Source organism: Etheostoma spectabile, chromosome 15 (genome assembly GCF_008692095.1).
Source record: "Etheostoma spectabile isolate EspeVRDwgs_2016 chromosome 15, UIUC_Espe_1.0, whole genome shotgun sequence".
Taxonomy (NCBI): Eukaryota; Metazoa; Chordata; class Actinopteri; order Perciformes; family Percidae; genus Etheostoma; species Etheostoma spectabile.
This window is the reverse complement of record NC_045747.1, coordinates 31,260,662-31,287,958: the sequence shown is the minus strand read 5'-3', so window position 1 is coordinate 31,287,958 and position 27,297 is coordinate 31,260,662. Positions and strand designations below refer to the sequence as shown.

The following is a 27,297-nucleotide window of genomic DNA, read 5'->3' as shown; positions in this document are numbered from 1 at the left end:
AAGTAAATAGTGATGTGAGACATGCACCAAAGCGACTGAGGAAAAATGTCATTCTAAAGCTTTACTTACTTTTTCCGCTGCCTGTTGAATGAGTGTGTTCAATAAAGACATGCAACATCAGAATTTATTATTTAGACACGTTGGTCACTACCTCGACTTAGACGATCAGAACACATTTTATGACCAATTTTTTCAGAAAACTATTAAATTCCAAAAGGTTCACTCACTTTTTCTTGCCACTGAAAAAAAAATGTCTTGGGAAGTGTTAAATGAAAATGAAAGTCCATCACAGTATATCATTTTTTGGTTGTATATATTTTAAAATAATGATATTTGTAGAATGTGATGATGAAATTGATCTGGTCAAGTTGGCATTGACATATGGAAAGGAGCTTCCTGCTACAACACCAGGAGGGAGCTTGCTGTCTCCTGTCCCATGGGTCTTAGTCTAGGCTAAGACAATACAATGCTGATTAACTGTTGATGTTAGAGTTTCCCATTACACGACAGAAACCTTTTGCTCTGCAACCAAAGCGACCCCCAAAAGGGGCAGAGTTTAGCGGCATGTTTATTCTCATTGAACAGCGAAGATGCACTCGCATGCTGTCATGACGACGGCGGACCAATGAGAATAGATTTGAATGTGACAGGTGAAAAGAAATGCCCCAAGGTGCAGGGCATAAATGAGTGTGATTTAGGGATATTCAGGACTGGTTTCATGTGACTCCATCATGGGGGAAGCATGGATCCAGTCCGCTGTCAGCTGCAGTGTTATCATGTTTGTTTGGTCTGATTGTCGTGGTCTTTCATCTTCATCATTCTGTTGCATTAAACCTTTTTCTTAATTCTCAATTAGACCCTCAGCCTCTTTCCTCAGAGAACAAAGATACACAAAGTAGTTATAACTTTCCAACAGTTGCAAACCGGATCACCCGGCGTACACTAAATATGAGGAGTACATGAACGCCACACAGAAAGGTCCGGACCAACCAGAACCTGACTGTTAGACGTCAGTGCTCACCACTTATGTTGTCCTGAAGAAATTAAAAATGAAGGGAGAGAGGAAAAGGAGGGAATGTAGAGGAATGATGTGTGAAACAGGAATGTTGTAGACTGGTCATTTAAGGCCTCCATGGCAGCAGCTTGTTGCACTCCTGGCGTTGTTTAATTTAAATCAGTCTGGGCAATGCTACACACGTAGATTTTGAAGGTAGCGGGACCCTTTCTCTGCTGACTTCAGCTGGGCTGCTCTGGTAAGGGGGGGCAGATGTACGGGCTCCGTATCCATGCTGAGCTGCAGGCCGTTGCGCTCTGATAACGTTTTATAAAGCGCGTCTGGTCAGTACCATATCTGGGCAATGGTTCTTCACTTCTTACACCAAAGTAGCTGGGCTCCCCCCTCTTAGAAAGGACACCACGCCTTCCTGTGCTTGCAGCTAAAAGTTGCTGAACATCTCGGTCTGCAGCCTTTAAGTTCACGTTTGGACGTACTGCTGGACTAGTTTGTCCTCCTCAGCAATCTGCTCTGCTTGCTTTCGTGCAGCTTCCCGATCCTGTCTTTCCAGATGTTGGAGAGGGCGTGTTTTTCAGCCGTCAGGCTGGCATTGGTGCCTCGACAACTGATGTATTGTCGTTGATCCTCGAGCCTTTTGTTTCTTCTCTTCTAGAAACAACTGTCAGACACTTTGTGGGCCTGACACCAGTCCAGTTTGCTCTGTTGCTTTCCTTCGTCTTCTGCTCTTTCTCCTTACCTTTGTGTCTGTGATTAACAATAGTCTTGAGATTGCAGCCCTACTCTCTCCTTGTCCTTTAGCTGCTTGGCTATTTATGAATCTTTCTCCCGTTGCCCGGATAATTTCTCCAGCTCTCACGGCTCGACGTGGCAGCCTGCTCTTTTTACTGGCTGCCAGTTTTGATAAACAAGTGTTTTGGTACCTGAAGCTTTGGAACTTTTCAGCTTGGTCCATTTTTCTTTGCTGCAGCTTTTCTTCCATGTCAACCTGAACACGTTGTCTTTTGTCCTCCTCCACCTTCCGGGCCTCCTTGCTCCGTCAAGGATTTTACTGGAGATCCCTTTGTCGAAGATGTAAAAGTCCTTTTCTTTGACTCCGCCACTTTTTTCTCTTGCTCATGTCTTAGCTCCTGTTCATGCAAGGCCGCAAGGGCCCGGAGTTGATCTCTCTCTTCCTTCTCCTTCTGTCTCTCTTCTTCTCTCAGCTGTTGCTTCTTCTTGATTTGCTCACTGCGATAGTTTGTCACAGACGGAGGTTAGTCTGTTTCTGAGCAGCTTTCTTCTGCTCTTGAATCAGAACTTCCTCCTCTCTACGCCTCATCTTCATGACATACTGTCTTTCTCGTTCCTCAGCAAATCCTTGTTTTTCTTTTTTTAATCCTATGAGTAGCTCATTCTCTGTCTGCATCTGTGTCCTTAAGATGGCACTGTTAAATGTTCTGACGGAGCCATCCTGGTGAAGCCTCTTTGTCCTAGCGTCTGCAAGAGCTTCCTGCACTTTCTGTTTCTTAAAGTCAGTCTCCTCTGCAGCGATCTCATCAAAGTACGCCTTCTCTGTCTGCCTCTCAAGCTGAATTGCTGCTGTATCCCTCCTCTTTTGCCTTTCATGATTTTGTTCTCTACTCTAGAGAACTGACGCCGCATTCCTGTCCACCATTTCTTGCCTGGTGGACATTTTGGCCTTGGGCTGGTTTAACGAAGACTGGATTCTTTCCCAGTCAGCCTGGGCAGAATGCCACTGGGGTTTTGTGGTGCAGCCATTACCCTTTGTTGTTTATCTATGTTGGTATTTTGTTGTCTTAGGTTATGTTGACCGTAGTATTCTGGCACAGGTGCGTACTGCCGGCCTGTTTGGGGGACAATGGGAACGAGACGTCGTCCATATACGAAGGGCGTACGCTTTGGTTCCTTCTGGTCATACATGGGGGCTTTTGGGACCTTTGAGTCTTTGTTTAAGTATGACATAGTTTTGGTTGGGGTTGGATCGTACTTAATGCAAATCAAATTACTCAATATAAGTAATAAAACCACAGAAAACTTGATCCTGTTTCAATAACAAGTAGCAGGTCTCAGACAGAATTGTCAACTGCTTCCACTCGGCTTCACTCTACTTGGTGAAATGGGCAGATTCAAAGTCTGGACCCGGGGAAGGTAACCAAGATCAGAGGTAGCTGATGACATCATGACATTCGGTGACATCATTGGCTTTTGATTTGCCTTTGCTTTTGATGACTTACACACACATTCTAAAGCCCTCCCCCCTCCCTCCCATGGTTACTGTGCTATGCCACCCCAGTTCTTTCCAAACAGTGTGGTTCCAGAAGTGTACTTGTTTAAGTGAGACATTTTTTTTGTGTCCTTAAGATGGCACTGTTAAATGTTCTGACGGAGCCATCCTGGTGAAGCCTCTTAGTCTTAGCTTCTTCAAGAGCTTCCTGCACTTCTGTTTCTTTAATTCCATTCCTCTGCAGCAATCTTATCAAAATACTCCTTCTCTATCTGCCTCTCAAGCTGAATTGCTGCTTGGATCCCTCCTCTTTTTGCTTTCATGATTTTGTTCTCTACTCTAGAGAACTGACGCTCAGCATTCCTGTCCACCATTTCTTGCCTGGTGGACAGTTTGGCCTTGGGCTGTTTTAACAAAGACTGGATTCTTTCCCAGTCAGCCTGGGCAGAATGCCACTGGGGTTTTGTTGTGTCACCCTCGGCTGTTTATCTAAGATGATATTGACCTCGGCTGTTTATCTAAGATGACATTGAGTCGACTTTGGTTATGTTGACCGTAGTAATCCAACTTGGCCGCGGGTCCTTAAAAAGTCTTAAATCACGTTTCCTAAAATTAAGGCCTTAAAAAGCATTAAATTGTCTTAAATTCAGATTGGGTAGGTCTTAAATATGTTTGTGTCATGTCACGGCGAAAATGCAGGCAATCTGTTGTCGAATATTTTTTCCCAGTAGAATTGCGCTGCGTTGTCGCGGTAACATAAGCCCATTTGTACATGTCCTATCCCCTGACCGATCGGCCATCCTAACCTTAACCACTTCAACCAATCAAGCTTCTTCGTGGGCGGGTGTTGGCGTGGCCGTAGTCAGTGAGATTTGTAATTTAGCAGCATGCAGGTGATAAAGTAATTAGGCTCGTTCGAGATGAACTGCGCCTCGCCTGGAAAGTGGACGAGAGCAGGCGGCAGCAGCGGGGGGTGGTGACAGAAAGCTGCGGTAAAGTCGGACAGTTTCCAGCCGATTTCAGCCACCTTCAGGCTGGACAGGAAGTGATGAAAACACTGTGGTGCGATTCCAATTTAATAAAATATAATCAGACCCACATATCAGCTTGTACACAGTCTCCAGTTGTTTTAATTATGACAGAGTAGCTGGCAAAGTGCTCTACATGCGATCTGTTGCTGATTTTAATGAACAACAGACTGTAGATGATCCGTGATCTGAACGGATTTATCTCTTTGACTTCTAAACTTAACTATCAGCCTCACAACATGTGTTATGTACAGAATAAGTCTTTAAATCAGACAAATAGCAATTAAAATCCTTCCGATTCAAAAACAGTAAAAAGTTTATATAAAACGTCATATTGTGTAACCAATCAGGTGTTAAATCAGCTGAGAAGCCGGCGTTTCCCAGCATGCTCTGGGTCCGCCTGGGTCCGCCTGGCTCTTGCAGTCGGTGAAAAGAACTGCGCGCCTGCGTCTCAGAACTGCGGCCGCCTTGCTCTCGTGAGATTTCCGTGCCCACGTGTGCATGACGTCAGAGCAAGTCGGGATCAAGCGGACACAAATCTTAACCGGCATGCAACGGGCGCCGATCGCCCGGTGATGATCTGCGCAGACCTGGCTCATCTCGAACGAGCCTAATCTGTTGAATATTTTTTCCCAGTAGGCTTTGCGCTGCGTTGTCGCGGTAAATAAGCCCATTTGTACATGTCCTATCCCTGACCAATCGGCCATCCTAACTTAACCACTTCAACCAATCAAGCTTCTTGTGGGCGGGTGTTGGCGTGGCGTAGTCAGTGAGATTTGTTATTCGCGGGATTTGTAATTAGCAGCATGCAGGTGATACAGTAATTGTTGATAGCCGTCTAGAAACATGGGGAAATGCAAGTTCAGTGACAAGTGGCTTGAAAACAACGAGTAGCCTACCGTTGGTTAAGGTCGGTGCCTGAAAATGTTTATGAAGCGAACTGCGTTATGTGTCGGAAGATTTTCAAACTTGGGCCAATGGGATCAGAGCGGTGGAATAACACGTATAAAGCAAAAAACAGAGACTACGTAAGGCACGCCAGCAACCCGCCATCGCTAGTTTCTGCTCCACCGCTAGCAACAATGTCAACGCTACAACGCTAGATGTTATGCGGGAAATCTACAGCCGACGATGCCAGATGACACTACGAGCAGTTATGGCTCTACCCAAAACTCCGAGCCGAGGTGATGGGGGGATGTGAGTGTTTTCCCACACCGCAAAAAACACTCTTACACACTGCTGTCTACTCTCTGTCCATAATGAGTCCTCCACAAACTGCACCCATCATCTGAGTCTCTCCTCTCTCTGTCTGTTAGGCACAAATCAATATAAGTCTTTGCATTTTAAAAGCACTGGAATTGGCATTTAATTATTTTGTTGTTCAAAAGGAACAGTGTTTTTTTAATATTCACTTGTTATTTCACTTGATGTTATAACAATTTGTTCAAGGGAACCAAATGTTCTGAAATATTGTAATAATATAAATTAGGACAGCAATTACATTTTTGTGTTATGCTTTCAGATTACACACATTAAGTCAACGTTCTTAAACTCAACGATTATTGTCCTTTTACCACACTGTTAATTTTGTGTTTACTTGGAAAGATTACTGTATATTTCCACTGTTTTTCCATCGTAAATTTGGTCTTAAATTTCATTTAGAATTGGTATTAAAAAGTCTAAAAAGTCTTAAATTTAACTTGTTAATACCTGTAGCCACCCTGTAATCTGGCACAGGTGCGTACTGCCGGCCTGTTTGGGGGACGATGGGAACGAGGCGTCTTCCGTATACGAAGGGCGAACGCTTTGAGTCTTTGTTTAAGTGAGACATTTTTTTTTTGTGTCCTTAAGATTGCACTGTTAAATGTTCTGACGGAGCCATCCTGGTGAAGCCTCTTAGTCTTAGCTTCTTCAAGAGCTTCCTGCACTTCCTGTTTCTTTAATTCCATCTCCTCTGCAGCAATCTTATCGAATATTCCTTCTCACCAACACTTTGGTCCCTTCAAGTCATACATGGGGACTTTTGGGACTTTTGAGTTTGGTTAAGTGAGACTTATTTTTTTGTTCCCTTCGTTGGGGTTGTATAGTACTTAAAGCAGACAAGGCAGAAAGCGGTTTGGTGAAATTGTTATCTTCTCGACTAAAAATCACTCAATATAAGTCATAAGGCGTTGCTTATGTACCTGGTTTGCTCAGTTCCATATCTGGGCAATGATTCACCATCTCACAAACCTGGGGGGACAGTGTTTTTCTGCAGGTGTTTCTTTTGTAGAAATAGGCTGGAAGCGGGCCAGCTGCAGGTCACAGTATCACTCTTCCTAAACCCAGCCACCACAAGCCCCCGATCTTTCACCCTCTGGTATGAGTCCCTTAGGACCCTTGAAACCTCCGTCTTGGAAACCATGAAGGAGTGGTTCACTGCCACAGATCTCCTGTAACACCAGAGAAATCTGCCTTCAAGGGTCCAAAGAAACTCACATCCAGTGGCTGAAGGATGTGAGATGTATGTGGTGGCAGGCAAAGGAGAAGGACCCCTCCCTCTGTGCCGCCCGTACGAGCTCTGGATCCAGGTGGGACACGTGGCCATCCGTCACCAGCAGCAGCGGGCACTCCTGGATGGCAAACTTGAGGAAGTGCCCGACAAATGACTTCCTGAACAGCTCGCTGTCTACGTTCCCTGCCTGCGACTTCCTGTAGAGGGCATCGCGAACCCCTACTTTTTTGTAGAGGCCCTGGACGCATGCTCCTCCAGGGTGGTGGTGAGGAGCTTGAGCCCTCTAGCACAGGATGCCCTCCCACGGTCAATGAAGTCTGGGATCCGGAAGGGTAGGCGGTGTTATGTCGTTTCCTGAGATGTATCACACACGTCTGGCCAAGCGCCTTCTTCTGCCCATCCTGTGGTCTTCCTTTCCCTCTTCCTCATCTGCCTGATGTTTGGCATCTGCAAATGTACATACATTTTCTTATTAGAAATACATTAAAATTTCAAATTAGGCTAGGCATGTCATATGTTGTTTAATAATATTGTTGATAAAATCTTTAAATTGCCACATTACATGGACACACAAATACTTACCTTCAACCACATTTTCTTGGGCATACTGTGCTCCTGTAATGGAAATACAATTCTCTCTCAATTTCTATTTTTTCAATTACATGTTGCTTTATTGGCATGACAAAAAAAATCCATCTGTGTTGCCAAAGCATAACAAACAGTAAATAAAGAGTAAATACATCTGATATAATAATACTAGTAAACAAGATACATGATATAATTGTAGATACTAAACAAATTATGTGCATGTCCCTCAAAGGGTACTTTGAAACAAAAATAAAAATGATAATATATAAAATTCTCTATTTATTTTTGACATATTTAGCTGCTAGCCATGCCGTGCTTTTATCTTCCCTTAATAAAAAGGAAGCTGTTTGTCCTCAGTGTAGGTAGTGAAGCCTGGTATATGTCTTTCAGCTTCTTGGAAATATTTGGTTCTTAAGTCTTCATATTTGGGACATGTACATAGGAAGTGTAATTCTGTTTTCATATCGTGGGAGGCAATGTGTACAGACACGTTCCTCTCGTGCTGTCTCCACACTTATAAATGGCGACCTCGTTCAATTTCCAGCTCATGGTCACTGACTCTGGATTTGGTTTAAATGGTATTTCTTTTGGATTTTTTGTTTTGAGATATTCAGCCAATTGCATATCTCTGTTCAGGGATTGGTAACAGAGGAGTTTTTGTTGTATTTTATTTTCATTTTGCCGTTGTTCTTTATACTCGTCTTTTAATTTAGTTTTGAATCTTTTAATTGAAGTCTGAGGATTGTGTCTGTGGCGGCTCTGAGGCTCAGTGTACCTGTCTCTCTCTCTCTACCTGTCTGTCTGCTGCTGACTGTGTTTATCTCAGTGTACCTGTCTCTCTCTCTCTCTACCTGTCTGTCTGCTGCTGACTGTGTTTATCTCAGTGTACCTGTCTCTCTCTCTACCTGTCTGTCTACTGCTGACTGTGTTTATCTCAGTGTACCTGTCTCTCTCTCTACCTGTCTGTCTACTGCTGACTGTGTTTATCCCAGTGTACCTGTCTCTCTCTCTACCTGTCTGTCTACTGCTGACTGTGTTTATCTCAGTGTACCTGTCTCTCTCTCTACCTGTCTGTCTACTGCTGACTGTGTTTATCTCAGTGTACCTGTCTCTCTCTCTCTACCTGTCTGTCTACTGCCGGCTGTGTTTATCTCAGTGTACCTGTCTCTCTCTCTACCTGTCTGTCTACTGCTGACTGTGTTTATCTCAGTGTACCTGTCTCTCTCTACCTGTCTGTCTACTGCTGACTGTGTTTATCTCAGTGTACCTGTCTCTCTCTCTACCTGTCTGTCTACTGCTGACTGTGTTTATCTCAGTGTACCTGTCTCTCTCTCTCTACCTGTCTGTCTACTGCTGACTGTGTTTATCTCAGTGTACCTGTCTCTCTCTCTCTACCTGTCTGTCTACTGCTGACTGTGTTTATCTCAGTGTACCTGTCTCTCTCTCTCTACCTGTCTGTCTACTGCTGACTGTGTTTATCTCAGTGTACCTGTCTCTCTCTCTCTACCTATCTGTCTACTGCCGGCTGTGTTTATCTCAGTGTACCTGTCTCTCTCTACCTGTCTGTCTACTGCTGACTGTGTTTATCTCAGTGTACCTGTCTCTCTCTCTACCTGTCTGTCTACTGCCGGCTGGTTTATCTCAGTGTACCTGTCTCTCTCTCTACCTGTCTTATACTGCTGACTGTGTTTATCTCAGTGTACCTGTCTGTCTCTCTACCTGTCTTACTATGCTGACTGTGTTTATCTCAGTGTACCTGTCTCTCTCTCTCTACCTGTCTGTCTGCTGCTGACTGCTGTGTTTATCTCAGTGTACCTGTCTCTCTTCTCTCTACCTGTCTGTCTGCTGCTGACTGTGTTTATCTCAGTGTACCTGTCTCTCTCTACCTGTCTGTCTACTGCTGACTGTGTTTATCTCAGTGTACCTGTCTCTCTCTACTCTGTCTGTCTACTGCTGACTGTGTTTATCCAGTGTACCTGTCTCTCTCTCTACCTGTCTTCTACTGCTGACTGTGTTTATCTCAGTGTACCTGTCTCTCTCTCTACCTGTCTGTCTACTGCTGACTGTGTTTATCTCAGTGTACCTGTTCTCTCTCTCTACCTGTCTGTCTACTGCCGGCTGTGTTATCTCAGTGTACTGTCTCTCTCTCTACCTGTCTGTCTACGTGGACTGTGTTTATCTCAGTGTACCTGTCTCTCTCTACCTGTCTGTCTACTGCTGACTGTGTTTATCTCAGTGTACCTGTCTCTCTCTCTACCTGTCTGTCTACTGCTGACTGGTTTATCTCAGTGTACCTGTCTCTCTCTCTCTACCTGTCTGTCTACTGCTGACTGTGTTTATCTCAGTGTACCTGTCTCTCTCTCTCTACCTGTCTGTCTACTGCTGACTGTGTTTATCTCAGTGTAACTGTCTCTCTCTCTCTACCTGTCTGTCTACTGCTGACTGTGTTTATCTCAGTGTACCTGTCTGTCTCTTCTACCTGTCTGTCTACTGCTGACTGGTTTATCTCAGTGTACCTGTCTCTCTCTCTCTACCTGTCTGTCTACTGCTGACTGTGTTTATCTCAGTGTACCTGTCTCTCTCTCTCTCTACCTGTCTGTCTACTGCTGACTGTGTTTATCTCAGTGTACCTGTCTCTCTCTCTCTCTACCTGTCTGTCTACTGCCGACTGTGTTTATCTCAGTGTACCTGTCTCTCTCTCTACCTGTCTGTCTACTGCTGACTGTGTTTATCTCAGTGTACCTGTCTCTCTCTCTACCTGTCTGTCTACTGCTGACTGTGTTTATCTCAGTGTACCTGTCTCTCTCTCTACCTGTCTGTCTACTGCTGACTGTGTTTATCTCAGTGTACCTGTCTCTCTCTCTCTACCTGTCTGTCTACTGCTGACTGTGTTTATCTCAGTGTACCTGTCTCTCTCTCTACCTGTCTGTCTACTGCTGACTGTGTTTATCTCAGTGTACCTGTCTCTCTCTCTCTACCTGTCTGTCTACTGCTGACTGTGTTTATCTCAGTGTACCTGTCTCTCTCTCTCTACCTGTCTGTCTACTGCTGACTGTGTTTATCTCAGTGTACCTGTCTCTCTCTCTACCTGTCTGTCTACTGCTGACTGTGTTTATCTCAGTGTACCTGTCTCTCTCTCTCGACCTGTCTGTCTACTGCTGGCTGTGTTTATCTCAGTGTACCGGTACCTGGCTCCCTGTTTCATTCCGGATCGACTACAAAATCCTCATGCTCACACAAAAAACATGCACCATCATATCTACAAGAACTCATCACCTTGAAACCCTCCCCCCGCACCCTGAAAAAATGAAATGTTTTGTTTACTTTTCACCATGGCTAATGTCACTAACATAAATATAAATGTTGCTTGCTTTTAAACAGAAAATATTAAGTATTTACAGGGGGAGAGGGAGAAGTGGACCCTTGGCTCTTCTGGCCAGAGCTTGGGCCTCCCGTCACAGCTCTCCTGCTGGTGAAGCCTCTCAGTCTCAGCGTCTGCAAGAACTTCCTTCACTTCCTGTTTCTTTATTTCCATCTCCTCTGCAGTGGTCTTATCATTCCTGTCAAAAAAAAGTGAGTGCAGATTGTTTCTACAAGCTCTCAAATCATATTCTACAAGTGCTCACATCGCATCTACGCGCTCTCACATTTGCACCATTTTTACCTCCATACACACAGCCTACTTTGTTTTATACTGTTTCTCTTTTTTCTCTTCACTCCTCTTTTTCTGCTTCTTTCTCTTTTACCGTGCGTTCACACCGCCACCGACTTGAGCGTCTAAAGGTACCGGAAGAAGTCGTCATTTTCAATGCAAGCTGGCTTCTCTCAGCTGCGAGGAGCAGAAATTCTGTCGGCGACGCATTGAGCATGTTGAGCGTCCATCAGAAGGTGACATTTTCCCACTTTATGGTAATGAGCTATGACGCCGTTCAGCGGCAAGCAGCTAACGCCAGCCGCCAATCGGAATACAGACGTCCTTCGCGCTGGCTGATCCCGGAGAAGCATACGATGTAAACTTAGTTCCTACAAACATTCATTCTGAGGATAAGCTTGCTGGGTTACCTATCGTTATAATAATAATAATAATAATAAATGTGGTTAACGTTAGCTGCCGGTCCCAGTGCTCTAAACGGTCCGCTCACAGTGAAGTCCTGCACGGGTCACTAGGTTTAATCCGGCCGCTACGGCTCAGCGGCTAACGAGAGCGAGCTAACTGCTAACAGACTCCGCTGCGACCAGTTAACAATACAACTTCTGTCATTATGTCATTTATAAAAGGTGGCAGTGTACGTACGTACTTTCTGACTCATTTTCTTTTATCTTCTCAGCCAAGACCAAGCCTAAGCTAGCTGAGTTACAAACATTGACATCCACATAACATTCAATCTTTCTCTAAATATATATGCATTAGCTAGCTATATTCGAGGTTAAAATATATCCTATATTGGAGCTATAAAGTTATAACCACATTTACCACTACTGGCTTTTAACACAATATATTACTCACATGCAGTAAGATGATAGCTAATATATGGATAAACTTGATGTTGCTGGGCTTACATGCAGTAAGATGATAGCTAATATATGGATAAACTTGATGTTGCTGGGCTTACATGCAGTAAGATGATAGCTAATATATGGATAAACTTGATGTTGCTGGGCTTACATGCAGTAAGATGATAGCTAATATATGGATAAACTTGATGTTGCTGGGCTTACATGCAGTAAGATGATAGCTAATATATGGATAAACTTGATGTTGCTGGCCTTATAAACATACGTACTGCCTGGACAGACTCGTGTCTAAGCTAGCAGAAAAATGCACACTCATGCTAACGCTAAATCATATCAGCAGTACAGCAAAAATATAAACTTTTTAGAGTTCTTACTACTTTCCTTCATCAAAGTCACTTTCATATACTAATTAGACATGTAAATGTCCGTGTACATACACGAAAATCCATACATAGATTGTTTGATGGGGATAAATAAATTATACTTACAGTTAGGGCGCCGAGCGCGAATTAAAAGACCGGAAAGTGCGTCACGTCTGAAGTGTCCGGATGTGGCCAATAGCAGTGGGTGGTAAAAAATTAAATCTTATTCGACTTTATTTGGAGAAATAGATTCCATTATTTAAGAAAAGACATCCTGTGCAACCTTAGAAGACATGGTGGTCGAGAAGTTCTAAGTTTTGAAACCTTAAATAATACTTTAAGGTGAAATGGTTAACTAATTTGACTGAAGAAAAGGACTGTATTTGGAATACTTTCCCTAAATATGTATTTGGTTAGTTGGAGGACTAAAATTTCTGTTAACTTGCATGTCTTTATTGAACACACTCATTCAACATGGCAGCTGAAAAAGTAAGTAAAGCTTTAGAATGACAGTTTTCCTCAGTCGCTTTGGTGCATGTCTCACATCACTATTTACATTTGCACAACAGTTACACACTTCTCAAACATATTAGTCCAAACTGCAAAAACCTAGTTGATAACCACTTGCTCAAAATGGATAGCTCATTCCTCAAAAGCAAGTATTTATGTCAATGAAAGTGTCATCAAGATGAAAAGTGCTGACACTATTGTTTATGAACATGATAAGGGCTTTGTCACGTTTTCATTATGACAGTTTACTCTGTAAATGGTTTCCAATGATGATGGTGGACACTACCTGAAAAATGCTCAAGACAGCACTACACACTATTTGCACAGCCATTTGAAAACTACAGTAAAGTACACATCCGTGTATTTAGTGATGTATTTAGTGATGGAGTATAAGACACCTAATATGTATATTTCACTTTCTACTGCAGATGTTCTTTGCATTTCTAATGGTTTCACAGCATTGTGCAAAAGATAAAAACATCCTTATTTACAACAGACTGTTACGTGTGAAAGAAGTAGAAACCAAGTGCAGACAACAACGCAGAGCCAAATGAACGGTTTATTCCTAAATCAAGGGTATTGACAAAAGTGTCTAAATAATAACAAATTCTGATCTTTCATGTCTTATTGATCACACTCATTCAACATTCAAAATGGCAGTGGAAAAAAGTAAGTAAAGCTTTTAGAATGACAGTTTTTCATACTTAACAAAGTTCATTCACTGCTGGCTACAAGTTAGCATCAAACACAACAAAGGCTGTCAGTTGAATGGTGTTTTGAGCAACGTTGGCTATCAAACAGCCATAGATAGATTTTTGAAATGATTCCCATCTTCTGTTATATTGTAATGAGAAATGTTTATTATTTTCATGGATTTCACATATTTCAGTAGGACAGATATGTCGTAAACCGTTTCTTCTGAGCATGCACAACTAACATCTACACTTGACCGGAGCCGTCTCGACTCTCATCGGGTATGACATAGACCAGAGATCTTCAACAGGGGGTCGGGAACCCTATGGGGTCCTCAGAGTTACTGCAGGGGGCCTCCAAATTTCTGTTAATTAAAAAAAAAAAAAAGGTTTGTTTTTAATTAAAAATGAACATGAATCCAACATATTATTAGCAAATATATCTACAAATCTGCAAATATGTGTATGGAGGTAAAAATGGTGCAAATGTGAGAGCGCGTAGATGCGATGTGAGCACTTGTAGAATATGATTGGAGAGCTTGTAGAAAACAATCTGCAATCACTTTTTTTGACAGGAATGATAAGACCACTGCAGAGGAGATGGAAATAAAGAAACAGGAAGTGAAGGAAGTTCTTGCAGACGCTGAGACTGAGAGGCTTCACCAGCAGGAGAGCTGTGACGGGAGGCCCAAGCTCTGGCCAGAAGAGCAAAGGGTCCACTTCTCCCTCTCCCCCTGTAAATACTTAATATTTTCTGTTTAAAAGCAAGCAACATTTATATTATGTAGTGACATTAGCCATGGTGAAAAGTAAACAAAACATTTCATTTTTTCAGCAGAAAGAACCAGCGCATCCTCCTGCTCCTCTGCGGACCCACGTCATCCACCGGTAGTGTACTCAATGTTAACAGTCTTTGCCAATCTTTTTAGTATATTATATTAAATATATATATCTATATAAAAAAAATGCAGGCTGCCACATCGAGCATAAGAGAAGTCATCCAAGGCAACGGCTGAGCAAGACGTAAAGTGGCCAAGCAGCCAAGGGACAAGTAGGAGAGTACGGCTGCAATGATTAAGATTATTTTTGCTCGTATTCTTTATTTTAAAAATGTTCTGCCTGTTCTTATTGTTGTTATTAAATAATTATTTGTATCTTTTCAATCTTTTTGAGCACTGTTTTTTTTACTATAAGTCTTACACACTTGTGTGTTGTGTGTGTGTGTGGATATATGTATGTATGTAATATATATATATATATATATATAATATATATAATATACATATATATATATATATGCTTATTTTCATGCAATAATTGTGATGAGAATGAGAAGTGGTAGTTTATCCAGTTCATCCAGCAGGTGGTGATATAGGCTCAAAACGGATCTTAACCCTCATGTTGACCTCGGGTCAGATTGACCCGTTTTCCTATATCATGTTCTTTTTAATTCTCCAAAATAACATGATTGATTCCACACAAAACGCTCTTGGCAAGTACAAATTTTTACTTTCATAATTTTGGGGCGTCTTATTCAATTTCAAAAATTGAATGAAATGAAATAGCATTGGGTAAAAGTTGACATGTTCCAGTCTGTGATTATCCATCAACATCCATTCCTTTAATTTCTGCTTTTCTAACTCAAACATTAGGCATAATTTCCTATAAATGAGGTTTATTGACCATAAATTCCAAAAATAACTGTAAGACTAAAGTTAATAAGTTTGTGTTACGTAGTGTTTAAAACATTTTAAAAAGTGACAAACATTCAAAAGTGGACAAAACATAAAGTTTAAAAAAGTTGAAAACATTAATAAAAAGTAAAAAGAAGCAGGAAGAAGAATCCTTGCTTCTGCAGTCAGACTTAGAATCAACACTGCTCCGAGTAGACCACATGCACCATGTGTGACAATTTACTCACGTGCAAACATCAATCTCCACCTTATTATGCAATATCAGTAACCCTCTGAATATGGTGTTATACCATTCTGTCTGTATCCTTAACGTTGTAACTGCTTTATTCTTGCAGTTTTTACTGCTGCGTTGTCATTGCACTTTCCTTTGGTGCAGTGTCACTGAAAAATGTTCCCACTGTGGGACTAGATAGATTAGATAATACTTTATTCATCCCACAGCGGGGAAATTCTCTTATTACAGCAGCATTTTCTACAATAAAGGCCAAACAAACAAGTAGAACACCAACAGGCAATGAGCAGAGGGTAGCCTGAATGGGAAAGTGGCGTCAAATAACGGTATTGGAAAGTTAGGTTTCCATAGTACAAAAAAAAAATATTGCAGTGTAAGTAAGTGACGTTAAAATCAAATTGAATATGTAATTAAAAAATATAGCTAAATAGGTAACCATAATTAAGTTATATTTACCTGTGCCATAAATAATATTGAAAAAAGAGTACTTATATGGAAAAATAGAAATCCAGATGTTAAAGATATACAGAGCGTGTGGAGTAAATGAAACACAGGAGAGAAGCTCCAACATTATCAGGTAGTGCAGGTTGGAGAGTCGCAGACTCTCCTTCTTAACCGGGGGGGGGGGGGGGGGTTATCAGTCTGCTGCTGTGGGAGCTGCTCAGGGACCCCCCCCCCCCCAGTGTCGTGCAGGGGTGAGAGGTGTTGTCCATGATGGATGTCAGCTTAGCTAACGTCCTCCTCTCCCTTACTTTCTCTATGGGGTCCAGAGGACAGTCCAGGACAGAGCTCGCTCCCTGATCAGTCTATTGAGTCTGCTCCGTCCCGGTTTGAGCTGCCACCCCCACTAATCCACTAATTAAGGATCCATTTAAACTGTTTTATATGTTAGTATTTTCAGATCTTCAGTGCCATGATGACCAAGAGGACATGGGGACATGCAGAAAGTTGCCTATCCCAGTCAGTACTTTGCCAGATCATCTGTGTAAGTTTAAAAAATCTTAATGAAAATGGGAGCAGGAAGTAAAGAGAGGGCAGCATGAAATGGCACCTTTGAGATAGATAGATAGATCCCAACTTGTAATGAAAGGTTTGCACTTTCTGTGTATATTTGGTTGTATGTATTGTACTTTATATGTAGTTTTCATGACAACAATGTTAATAAAATGAACAAATGCATTCAGTGGCACTCATAATTTCTCTTATTTTCACTGGACAAAAATTGGCTCGTGGTAGTTCTGATTGGCTGGTAACTTTAGAAAGTCACCAGCCAAATTGGCTAGTTAATTTAGAACCCCGCTTTTAATGTGTTATAGGGTGCTATTTTCTATAATAATTTGAACTATGTAAACTGTCTTTGAGTAGGCCTACCCTGAAAATGGCTTCATAAATAAAATGTATTCTAAGTAACTGTGTAGGATTTAGCTATCTTACTCTAGCAATTCATGTAATTTAGTAAAGATATTTCAAGTAATTTCGTGTGACCTATACTGACCACTTCTGTTAAATGGGTTAATGCAGGATCAACTGATCGGCACATCTTCCTGACATCTGTACTACTATAACATATGTCAGGAAGATGTGCCTGGGCCCACATCTGGAAGATGTGCAGTATAGCAGATGTTGGGACGATGTATATGAGCCCACATCTGTACCATGCAACACTAGACTAGAACAAAAGGGTTCATATAATTACTTAGGGGTTGAGATTAGTGCATCAGGGAGTTTCAACCTGGCCAGAAACACAACATGTAATAAAGCTTTGTATGCAATCAAATGTAAATTTAGAAAAACAAATATCCCCAAAAGAATTTGGCTAAGAATCTACAATTATCTGATAACACCAATAATGCTTTATGGAAGCAAAGTTTGGGGCCGGATTTCAAAACCAGACATTAAAAACTGGGATTAAAATCCCACTGAAACATTACAATTAGAATTCTGTAAAATGATTATTAACACCCCAAACAATGCATGCAGAGCAGAACTCTTTCTATTCCCTCTGAAAATTCAAATCCAAAAAAAGTCAAATAAACTTTGGCAGCATTTAAATCAAGCGGATAAAAATTCCATTACATACAGACAGGTAGAGAGAGAGACAGGTACACTGAGATAAACACAGTCAGCAGTAGACAGACAGGTAGAGAGAGAGACAGGTACACTGAGATAAACACAGTCAGCAGTAGACAGACAGGTAGAGAGAGAGACAGGTACACTGAGATAAACACAGCGGCAGTAGACAGACAGGTAGAGAGACAGACAGGTACACTGAGATAAACACAGTCAGCAGTAGACAGACAGGTAGAGAGAGAGAGAGACAGGTACACTGAGATAAACACAGTCAGCAGTAGACAGACAGGTAGAGAGAGAGAGACAGGTACACTGAGATAAACACAGTCAGCAGTAGTAAGACAGGTAGAGAGACAGACAGGTACACTGAGATAAACACAGTCAGCAGTAGACAGACAGGTAGAGAGAGAGAGACAGGTACACTGAGATAAACACAGTCAGCAGTAGACAGACAGGTAGAGAGGTGACAGGTACACTGAGATAAACACAGTCAGCAGTAGACAGACAGGTAGAGAGAGAGACAGGTACACTGAGATAAACACAGTCAGCAGTAGACAGACAGGTAGAGAGAGACAGGTACACTGAGATAAACACAGTCAGCAGTAGACAGACAGGTAGAGAGAGAGACAGGTACACTGAGATAAACACAGCCGGCAGTAGACAGACAGGTAGAGAGAGAGAGACAGGTACACTGAGATAAACACAGTCAGCAGTAGACAGACAGGTAGAGAGAGAGACAGGTACACTGAGATAAACACAGTCAGCAGTAGACAGACAGGTAGAGAGAGAGACAGGTACACTGAGATAAACACAGTCAGCAGTAGACAGACAGGTAGAGAGAGAGACAGGTACACTGAGATAAACACAGTCAGCAGTAGACAGACAGGTAGAGAGAGACAGGTACACTGAGATAAACACAGTCAGCAGTAGACAGACAGGTAGAGAGAGAGACAGGTACACTGAGATAAACACAGTCAGCAGTAGACAGACAGGTAGAGAGAGAGACAGGTACACTGAGATAAACACAGTCAGCAGTAGACAGACAGGTAGAGAGAGAGACAGGTACACTGAGATAAACACAGTCAGCAGTAGACAGACAGGTAGAGAGAGAGACAGGTACACTGAGATAAACACAGTCAGCAGTAGACAGACAGGTAGAGAGAGAGACAGGTACACTGAGATAAACACAGTCAGCAGTAGACAGACAGGTAGAGAGAGAGACAGGTACACTGAGATAAACACAGCCGGCAGTAGACAGACAGGTAGAGAGAGAGACAGGTACACTGAGATAAACACAGTCAGCAGTAGACAGACAGGTAGAGAGAGAGACAGGTACACTGAGATAAACACAGTCAGCAGTAGACAGACAGGTAGAGAGAGAGACAGGTACACTGAGATAAACACAGTCAGCAGCAGACAGACAGGTAGAGAGAGAGAGACAGGTACACTGAGCCTCAGAGCCGCCACAGACACAATCCTCAGACTTCAATCAAAAGATTCAAAACTAAATTAAAAGACGAGTATAAAGAACAACGGCAAAATGAAAATAAAATACAACAAAAACTCCTCTGTTACCAATCCCTGAACAGAGATATGCAATTGGCTGAATATCTCAAAACAAAAAATCCAAAAGAAATACCAATTTAAACCAAATCCAGAGTCAGTGACCATGAGCTGGAAATTGAACGAGGTCGCCATTTATAAGTGTGGAGACCACGAGAGGAACGTGTCTGTACACATTGCCTCCACGATATGAAAACAGAATTACACTTCCTATGTACATGTCCCAAATATGAAGACTTAAGAACCAAATATTTCCAAGAAGCTGAAAGACATATACCAGGCTTCACTACCTACACTGAGGACAAACAGCTTCCTTTTTATTAAGGGAAGATAAAAGCACGGCATGGCTAGCAGCTAAATATGTCAAAAATAAATAGAGAATTTTATATATTATCATTTTTATTTTTGTTTCAAAGTACCCTTTGAGGGACATGCACATAATTTGTTTAGTATCTACAATTATATCATAAGTATCTTGTTTACTAGTATTATTATATCAGATGTATTTACTCTTTATTTACTGTTTGTTATGCTTTGGCAACACAGATGGATTTTTTTGTCATGCCAATAAAGCAACATGTAATTGAAAAAATAGAAATTGAGAGAGAATTGTATTTCCATTACAGGAGCAACAGTATGCCCAAAGAAAATGTGGTTGAAGGTAAGTATTTTGTGTGTCCATGTAATGTGGCAATTTAAAGATTTTATCAACAATATTATTAAACAACATATGACATGCCTAGCCTAATTTGAAATTTTAATGTATTTCTAATAAGAAAATGTATGTACATTTGCAGATGCCAAACATCAGGCAGATGAGGAAGAGGGAAAGGAAGACCACAGGATGGGCAGAAGAAGGCGCTTGGCCAGACGTGGTGGATACATCTCAGGAAACGACATAAACACCGCCTACCCTTCCGGATCCCAGACTTCATTGACCGTGGGAGGGCATCCTGTGCTAAGAGGGCTCAAGCTCCTCACCACCACCCTGGAGGAGCATGCGTCCAGGGGGCCTCTACAAAAAAGTAGGGGTTCGCGATGCCCTCTACAGGAAGTCGCAGGCAGGGAACATAGACAGCGAGCTGTTCAGGAAGTCATTTGTCGGGCACTTCCTCAAGTTTGCCATCCAGGAGTGCCCGCTGCTGCTGGTGACGGATGGCCACGTGTCCCACCTGGATCCAGAGCTCGTACGGGCGGCACAGAGGGAGGGGGTCCTTCTCCTTTGCCTGCCACCACATACATCTCACATCCTTCAGCCACTGGATGTGAGTTTCTTTGGACCCTTGAAGGCAGATTTCTCTGGTGTTACAGGAGATCTGTGGGCAGTGAACCACTCCTTCATGGTTTCCAAGACGGAGGTTTCAAGGGTCCTAAGGGACTCATACCAGAGGGTGAAAGATCGGGGGCTTGTGGTGGCTGGGTTTAGGAAGAGTGATACTGTGACCTGCAGCTGGCCCGCTTCCAGCCTATTTCTACAAAAGAAACACCTGCAGAAAAACACTGTCCCCCCAGGTTTGTGGAGATGGGTGAATCATTGCCCAGATATGGAACTGAGCAAACCAGGTACATTAAGCAACGCCTTATGACTTATATTGAGTGATTTTTAGTCGAGAAGATAACAATTTCACCAAACCGCTTTCTGCCTTGTCTGCTTTAAGTACTATACAACCCCAACGAAGGGAACAAAAAAATAAGTCTCACTTAACCAAAACTCAAAAGTCCCAAAAGTCCCCATGTATGACTTGAAGGGACCAAAGTGTTGGTGAGAAGGAATATTTCGATAAGATTGCTGCAGAGGAGATGGAATTAAAGAAACAGGAAGTGCAGGAAGCTCTTGAAGAAGCTAAGACTAAGAGGCTTCACCAGGATGGCTCCGTCAGAACATTTAACAGTGCAATCTTAAGGACACAAAAAAAAAATGTCTCACTTAAACAAAGACTCAAAGCGTTCGCCCTTCGTATACGGAAGACGCCTCGTTCCCATCGTCCCCCAAACAGGCCGGCAGTACGCACCTGTGCCAGATTACAGGGTGGCTACAGGTATTAACAAGTTAAATTTAAGACTTTTTAAGACTTTTTAATACCAATTCTAAATGAAATTTAAGACCAAATTTACGATGGAAAAACAAAGTGGAAATATACAGTAATCTTTCCAAGTAAACACAAAATTAACAGTGTGGTAAAAGGACAATAATCGGTTGAGTTTAAGAACGTTGACTTAATGTGTGTAATCTGAAAGCATAACACAAAAATGTAATTGCTGTCCTAATTTATATTATTACAATATTTTCAGAACATTTGGGTCCCTTGAACAAATTGTTATAACATCAAGTGAAATAACAAGTGAATATTAAAAAAAACACTGTTCCTTTTGAACAACAAAAATAATTAAATGCCAATTCCAGCTGCTTTTAAAATGCAAAGACTTATATGATTTGTGCCTAACAGACAGAGAGAGAGAGAGACTCAGATGGATGGGTTGCAGTTTGTGGAGGACTCATTATGGACAGAGAGTAGACAGCAGTGTGTAAGAGTGTTTTGCGGTGTGGGAAAACACTCACATCCCCCCATCACCTCGGCTCGGAGTGTTGGCGTAGAGCCACTAACTGCTCGTAGGTCAGCTGGCATCGTCGGCTGTAGATTTCCCGCATAACATCTAGCGTTGTAGCGTTGATATTGTTGCTAGCGGTGGAGCAGAAACTAGCGATGGCGGGTTGCTGGCGTGCCTTAACGTAGTCTCTGTTTTTTGCTTTATACGTGTTATTCCACCGCTCTGATCCCCATTGGCCCAAGTTTGAAAATCTTCCGACACATAACGCAGTTCGCTTCATAAACATTTTCAGGCACCGACCTTAACCAACGGTACTCGTTGTTTTCAAGCCACTTGTCACTGAACTTGCATTTCCCCATGTTTCTAGACGGCTATCAACAATTACTTTATCACCTGCATGCTGCTAAATTACAAATCCCGCGAAATTACAAATCTCACTGACTACGGCCACGCCAACACCCGCCCACGAAGAAGCTTGATTGGTTGAAGTGGTTAAGGTTAGGATGGCCGATCGGTCAGGGGATAGGACATGTACAAATGGGCTTATGTTACCGCGACAACGCAGCGCAAAGCCTACTGGGAAAAAATATTCGACAACAGATTGCCTGCATTTTCGCCGTGACATGACACAAACATATTTAAGACCTACCCAATCTGAATTTAAGACAATTTAATGCTTTTTAAGGCCTTAATTTTAGGAAACGTGATTTAAGACTTTTTAAGGACCCGCGGCCAAGTTGGATTACTACGGTCAACATAACCAAAGTCGACTCAATGTCATCTTAGATAAACAGCCGAGGTCAATATCATCTTAGATAAACAGCCGAGGGTGACACAACAAAACCCCAGTGGCATTCTGCCCAGGGCTGACTGGGAAAGAATCCAGTCTTTGTTAAAACAGCCCAAGGCCAAACTGTCCACCAGGCAAGAAATGGTGGACAGGAATGCTGAGCGTCAGTTCTCTAGAGTAGAGAACAAAATCATGAAAGCAAAAAGAGGAGGGATCCAAGCAGCAATTCAGCTTGAGAGGCAGATAGAGAAGGAGTATTTTGATAAGATTGCTGCAGAGGAGATGGAATTAAAGAAACAGGAAGTGCAGGAAGCTCTTGAAGAAGCTAAGACTAAGAGGCTTCACCAGGATGGCTCCGTCAGAACATTTAACAGTGCCATCTTAAGGACACAAAAAAAAATGTCTCACTTAAACAAGTACACTTCTGGAACCACACTGTTTGGAAAGAACTGGGGTGGCATAGCAACAGTAACCATGGGAGGGAGGGGGGGAGGGCTTTAGAATGTGTGTGTAAGTCATCAAAAGCAAAGGCAAATCAAAAGCCAATGATGTCACCGAATGTCATGATGTCATCAGCTACCTCTGATCTTGGTTACCTTCCCCGGGTCCAGACTTTGAATCTGCCCATTTCACCAAGTAGAGTGAAGCCGAGTAGAAGCAGTTGACAATTCTGTCTGAGACCTGCTACTTGTTATTGAAACAGGATCAAGTTTTCTGTGGTTTTATTACTTATATTGAGTAATTTGATTTGCATTAAGTACGATCCAACCCCAACCAAAACTATGTCATACTTAAACAAAGACTCAAAGGTCCCAAAAGCCCCCATGTATGACCAGAAGGAACCAAAGCGTACGCCCTTCGTATATGGACGACGTCTCGTTCCCATCGTCCCCCAAACAGGCCGGCAGTACGCACCTGTGCCAGAATACTACGGTCAACATAACCTAAGACAACAAAATACCAACATAGATAAACAACAAAGGGTAATGGCTGCACCACAAAACCCCAGTGGCATTCTGCCCAGGGCTGACTGGGAAAGAATCCAGTCTTCGTTAAACCAGCCCAAGGCCAAAATGTCCACCAGGCAAGAAATGGTGGACAGGAATGCTGAGCGTCAGTTCTCTAGAGTAGAGAACAAAATCATGAAAGGCAAAAGAGGAGGGATACAAGCAGCAATTCAGCTTGAGAGGCAGACAGAGAAGGCGTACTTTGATGAGATCGCTGCAGAGGAGACTGACTTTAAGAAACAGAAAGTGCAGGAAGCTCTTGCAGACGCTAGGACAAAGAGGCTTCACCAGGATGGCTCCGTCAGAACATTTAACAGTGCCATCTTAAGGACACAGATGCAGACAGAGAATGAGCTACTCATAGGATTAAAAAAAGAAAAACAAGGATTTGCTGAGGAACGAGAAAGACAGTATGTCATGAAGATGAGGCGTAGAGAGGAGGAAGTTCTGATTCAAGAGCAGAAGAAAGCTGCTCAGAAACAGACTAACATCCAGTCTGTGACAAACTATCGCAGTGAGCAAATCAAGAAGAAGCAACAGCTGAGAGAAGAAGAGAGACAGAAGGAGAAGGAAGAGAGAGATCAACTCCGGGCCCTTGCGGCCTTGCATGAACAGGAGCTAAGACATGAGCAAGAGAAAAAAGTGGAGTCAAAGAAAAGACTTTTGCATCTTCGACAAAGGGAGATCTCCAGTAAAATCCTTGACGGAGCAAAGGAGGCCCGGAAAGTGGAGGAGGACAAAAGACAACGTGTTCAGGTTGACATGGAAGAAAAGCTGCAGCAAAGAAAAATGGACCAAGCTGAAAAGTTCCAAAAGCTTCAGGTACCAAAACAAATTGTTTATCAAAAACTGGCAGCCAGTAAAAAGAAGCAGGCTGCCACGTCGAGCCGTGAGGAGCTGGAGAAATTAGCCAGGGCAACGGCTGAGAAAGATTCTAAAGTAGCCAAGCAGCTAAAGGACAAGGAGGAGAGTAGGGCTGCAATGCTCAAGACTATTGTTAATCACAGACACAAAAAGGTAGAGGAGAAAGAGCAGAAGACGAAGGAAGAGCAACAGAGCAAACTGGACTGGTGTCAGGCCCACAAAGTGTCTGACAGGTTGTTTCTAGAAGAGAAGAAACAAAAGGCTCAGAGGATCAACGACAATAACATCAGTTGTCGAGGCACCAATGCCAGCCTGACGGCTGAAAAACACGCCCGTCTCCAACATCTGGAAAGACAGGATCGGGAAGCTGCACGAAAGCAAGCAGAGCAGATTGCTGAGGAGGACAAACTAGTCCAGCAGTACGTCCAACGTGAACTTAACAAGGCTGCAGACCGAGATGTTCAGCAACTTTTAGCTGCAAGCACAGGAAGGCGTGGTGTCCTTTCTAAGAGGGGGGAGCCCAGCTACTTTGGTGTAAGAAGTGAAGAACCATTGCCCAGATATGGTACTGACCAGACGCGCTTTATAAAACGTTATCAGGAGCGCAACGGCCTGCAGCTCAGCATGGATACGGAGCCCGTACATCTGCCCCCCCTTACCAGAGCAGCCCAGCTGAAGTCAGCAGAGAAAGGGTCCCGCTACCTTTCAAAATCTACGTGTGTAGCATTGCCCAGACTGATTTAAATTAAACAACGCCAGGAGTGCAACAAGCTGCTGCCATGGAGGCCTTAAATGACCAGTCTACAACATTCCTGTTTCACACATCATTCCTCTACATTCCCTCCTTTTCCTCTCTCCCTTCATTTTAATTTCTTCAGGACAACATAAGTGGTGAGCACTGACGTCTAACAGTCAGGTTCTGGTTGGTCCGGACCTTTCTGTGTGGCGTTCATGTACTCCTCATATTTGAGTGTACGCCGGGTGATCCGGTTTGCAACTGTTGGAAATTTATAACTAACTTTGTGTTCTGTTGGATCTCTGAGGAAAAGAGGCTGAGGGTCTAATTGAGAATTAAGAAAAGGTTTAATGCAACAGAATGATGAAGATGATAAGACCACGACAATCAGACACAAAACAAACATGATAACACTGCAGCTGACAGCGGACTGGATCCATGCGTCCCCCATGATGGAGTCACATGAAACCAGTCCTGAATATCCCTAAATCACACTCATTTATGCCCTGCACCTGGGGGCATTTCTTTTCACCTGTCACATTCAAATCTATTCTCATTGGTCCGCCGTCGTCATGACAGCATGCCGAGTGCATCTTCGCTGTTCAATGAGAATAAACATGCCGCTAAACTCTGCCCCTTTTGGGGGTCGCTTTTGGTTGCAGAGCAAAAGGTTCTGTCGTGTAAATGTGAAACTCTAACATCAACAGTTTAATCAGCATTGTATTGTCTTAGCCTAGACTAAGACCCCAGGGGACAGGAGACAGCAAGCTCCCTCCTGGTGTTGTAGCAGGAAGCTCCTTTCCATATGTCAATGCCAGACTTGACCAGATCAATTTCATCAATCACATTCTACAAATATCATTATTTTAAAATATACAACCAAAAAATGATATACTGTGATGGACTTTCATTTTCATTTAACACTTCCCAAACATTTTTTTTTCAGTGGCAAGAAAAAGTGAGTGAACCTTTTGGAATTTAATAGTTTTCTGAAAAAATTGGTCATAAAATGTGTTCTGATCGTCTAAGTCGAGGGTATTGACCAACGTGTCTAAAATAATAAATTCTGATGTTGCATGTCTTTATTGAACACACTCATTCAACATGGCAGCTGAAAAAGTAAGTAAAGCTTTAGAATGACAGTTTTCCTCAGTCGCTTTGGTGCATGTCTCACATCACTATTTACATTTGCACAACAGTTAACACACTTCTCAAAACTATTAGTCCAAACTGCAAAACCTAGTTGATAACCACTTGCTCAAAATGGATAGCTCATTCCTCAAAAGCAAGTATCTGTGTCAATGAAAGTGTCATCAAGATGAAAAGTGCTGACACTATTGTTTATGAACATGATAATGGCTTTGTCACGTTTTCATTATGACAGTTTACTCTGTAAATGGTTTCCAATGATGATGGTGACACTACCTGAAAATGCTCAAGACAGCACTACACACTATTTGCACAGCCATTTGAAAACTACAGTAAAGTTACACATCCGTGTATTTAGTGATGTATTTAGTGATGTGAGTATAAGACACATAATATGTATATTTCACTTTTCTACTGCAGATGTTCTTTGCATTTCTAATGTGTTCACAGCATTGTGCAAAAGATAAAATACATCCTTATTTACAACAGACTGTTACGTGTGAAACTGAAGTAGAACCCAAGTGCAGACAACAACGCAGAGCCAAATGAACGGTTTATTCCTAAATCAAGGGTATTGACAAACGTGTCTAAAATAATAACAAATTCTGATCTTTCATGTCTTTATTGATCACACTCATTCAACATTCAAAATGGCAGTGGAAAAAAGTAAGTAAAGCTTTAGAATGACAGTTTTTCATACTTAACAAAGTTCATTCACTGCTGGCTACAAGTTAGCATCAAACACAACAAAGGCTGTCAGTTGAATGGTGTTTTGAGCTAACGTTGGCTATCAAACAGCCATAGATAGATTTTTGAAATGATTCCCATCTTCTGTTATTATTTGTAATGAGAAATGTTTATTATTTCATGGATTTCACATATTTCAGTAGGACAGATATGTCGTAAACCGTTTCTATCTGAGCATGCACAACTAACATCTACACTTGACCGGAGCCGTCTCGACTCTCATCGGGTATGACCATAGACCAGAGATCTTCAACAGGGGGTCCGGGACCCCTATGGGGTCCTCAGAGTTACTGCAGGGGGGCCTCCAAATTTCTGTTAATTAAAAAAAAAAAAAAAGGTTTGTTTTTAATTAAAAATGAACATGAATCCAACATATTATTAGCAAATATAATCTACAAATCTGCAAATATGTGTATGGAGGTAAAAATGGTGCAAATGTGAGAGCGCGTAGATGCGATGTGAGCACT

General features: G+C 42.3%; 1 protein-coding gene and 1 long non-coding RNA gene across 2 annotated transcripts in view; one reads left to right on the top strand and one right to left on the bottom strand.

The window, feature by feature from the left end:
• LOC116703009 (uncharacterized) overlaps positions 1–11,286 on the bottom strand; it is a 15,139-nt gene extending 3,853 nt beyond the window's left edge. Inside the window, exon 1 of the long non-coding RNA XR_004335310.1 lies at positions 11,274–11,286. This is a non-coding gene — a long non-coding RNA (uncharacterized LOC116703009). The remainder of the gene's footprint in view (positions 1–11,273) is intronic.
• An 11,555-nt stretch (positions 11,287–22,841) lies between these two features.
• LOC116702986 (trichohyalin) lies at positions 22,842–27,265 on the top strand. The gene is made up of 2 exons (XM_032537553.1): positions 22,842–26,749; positions 26,971–27,265. Exon 1 carries the CDS (start codon positions 23,110–23,112, stop codon positions 24,940–24,942), a length of 1,833 nt encoding a protein of 610 aa, XP_032393444.1. The 5' UTR covers positions 22,842–23,109; the 3' UTR covers positions 24,943–26,749; positions 26,971–27,265.
• Positions 27,266–27,297: the final 32 nt, after the last annotated feature.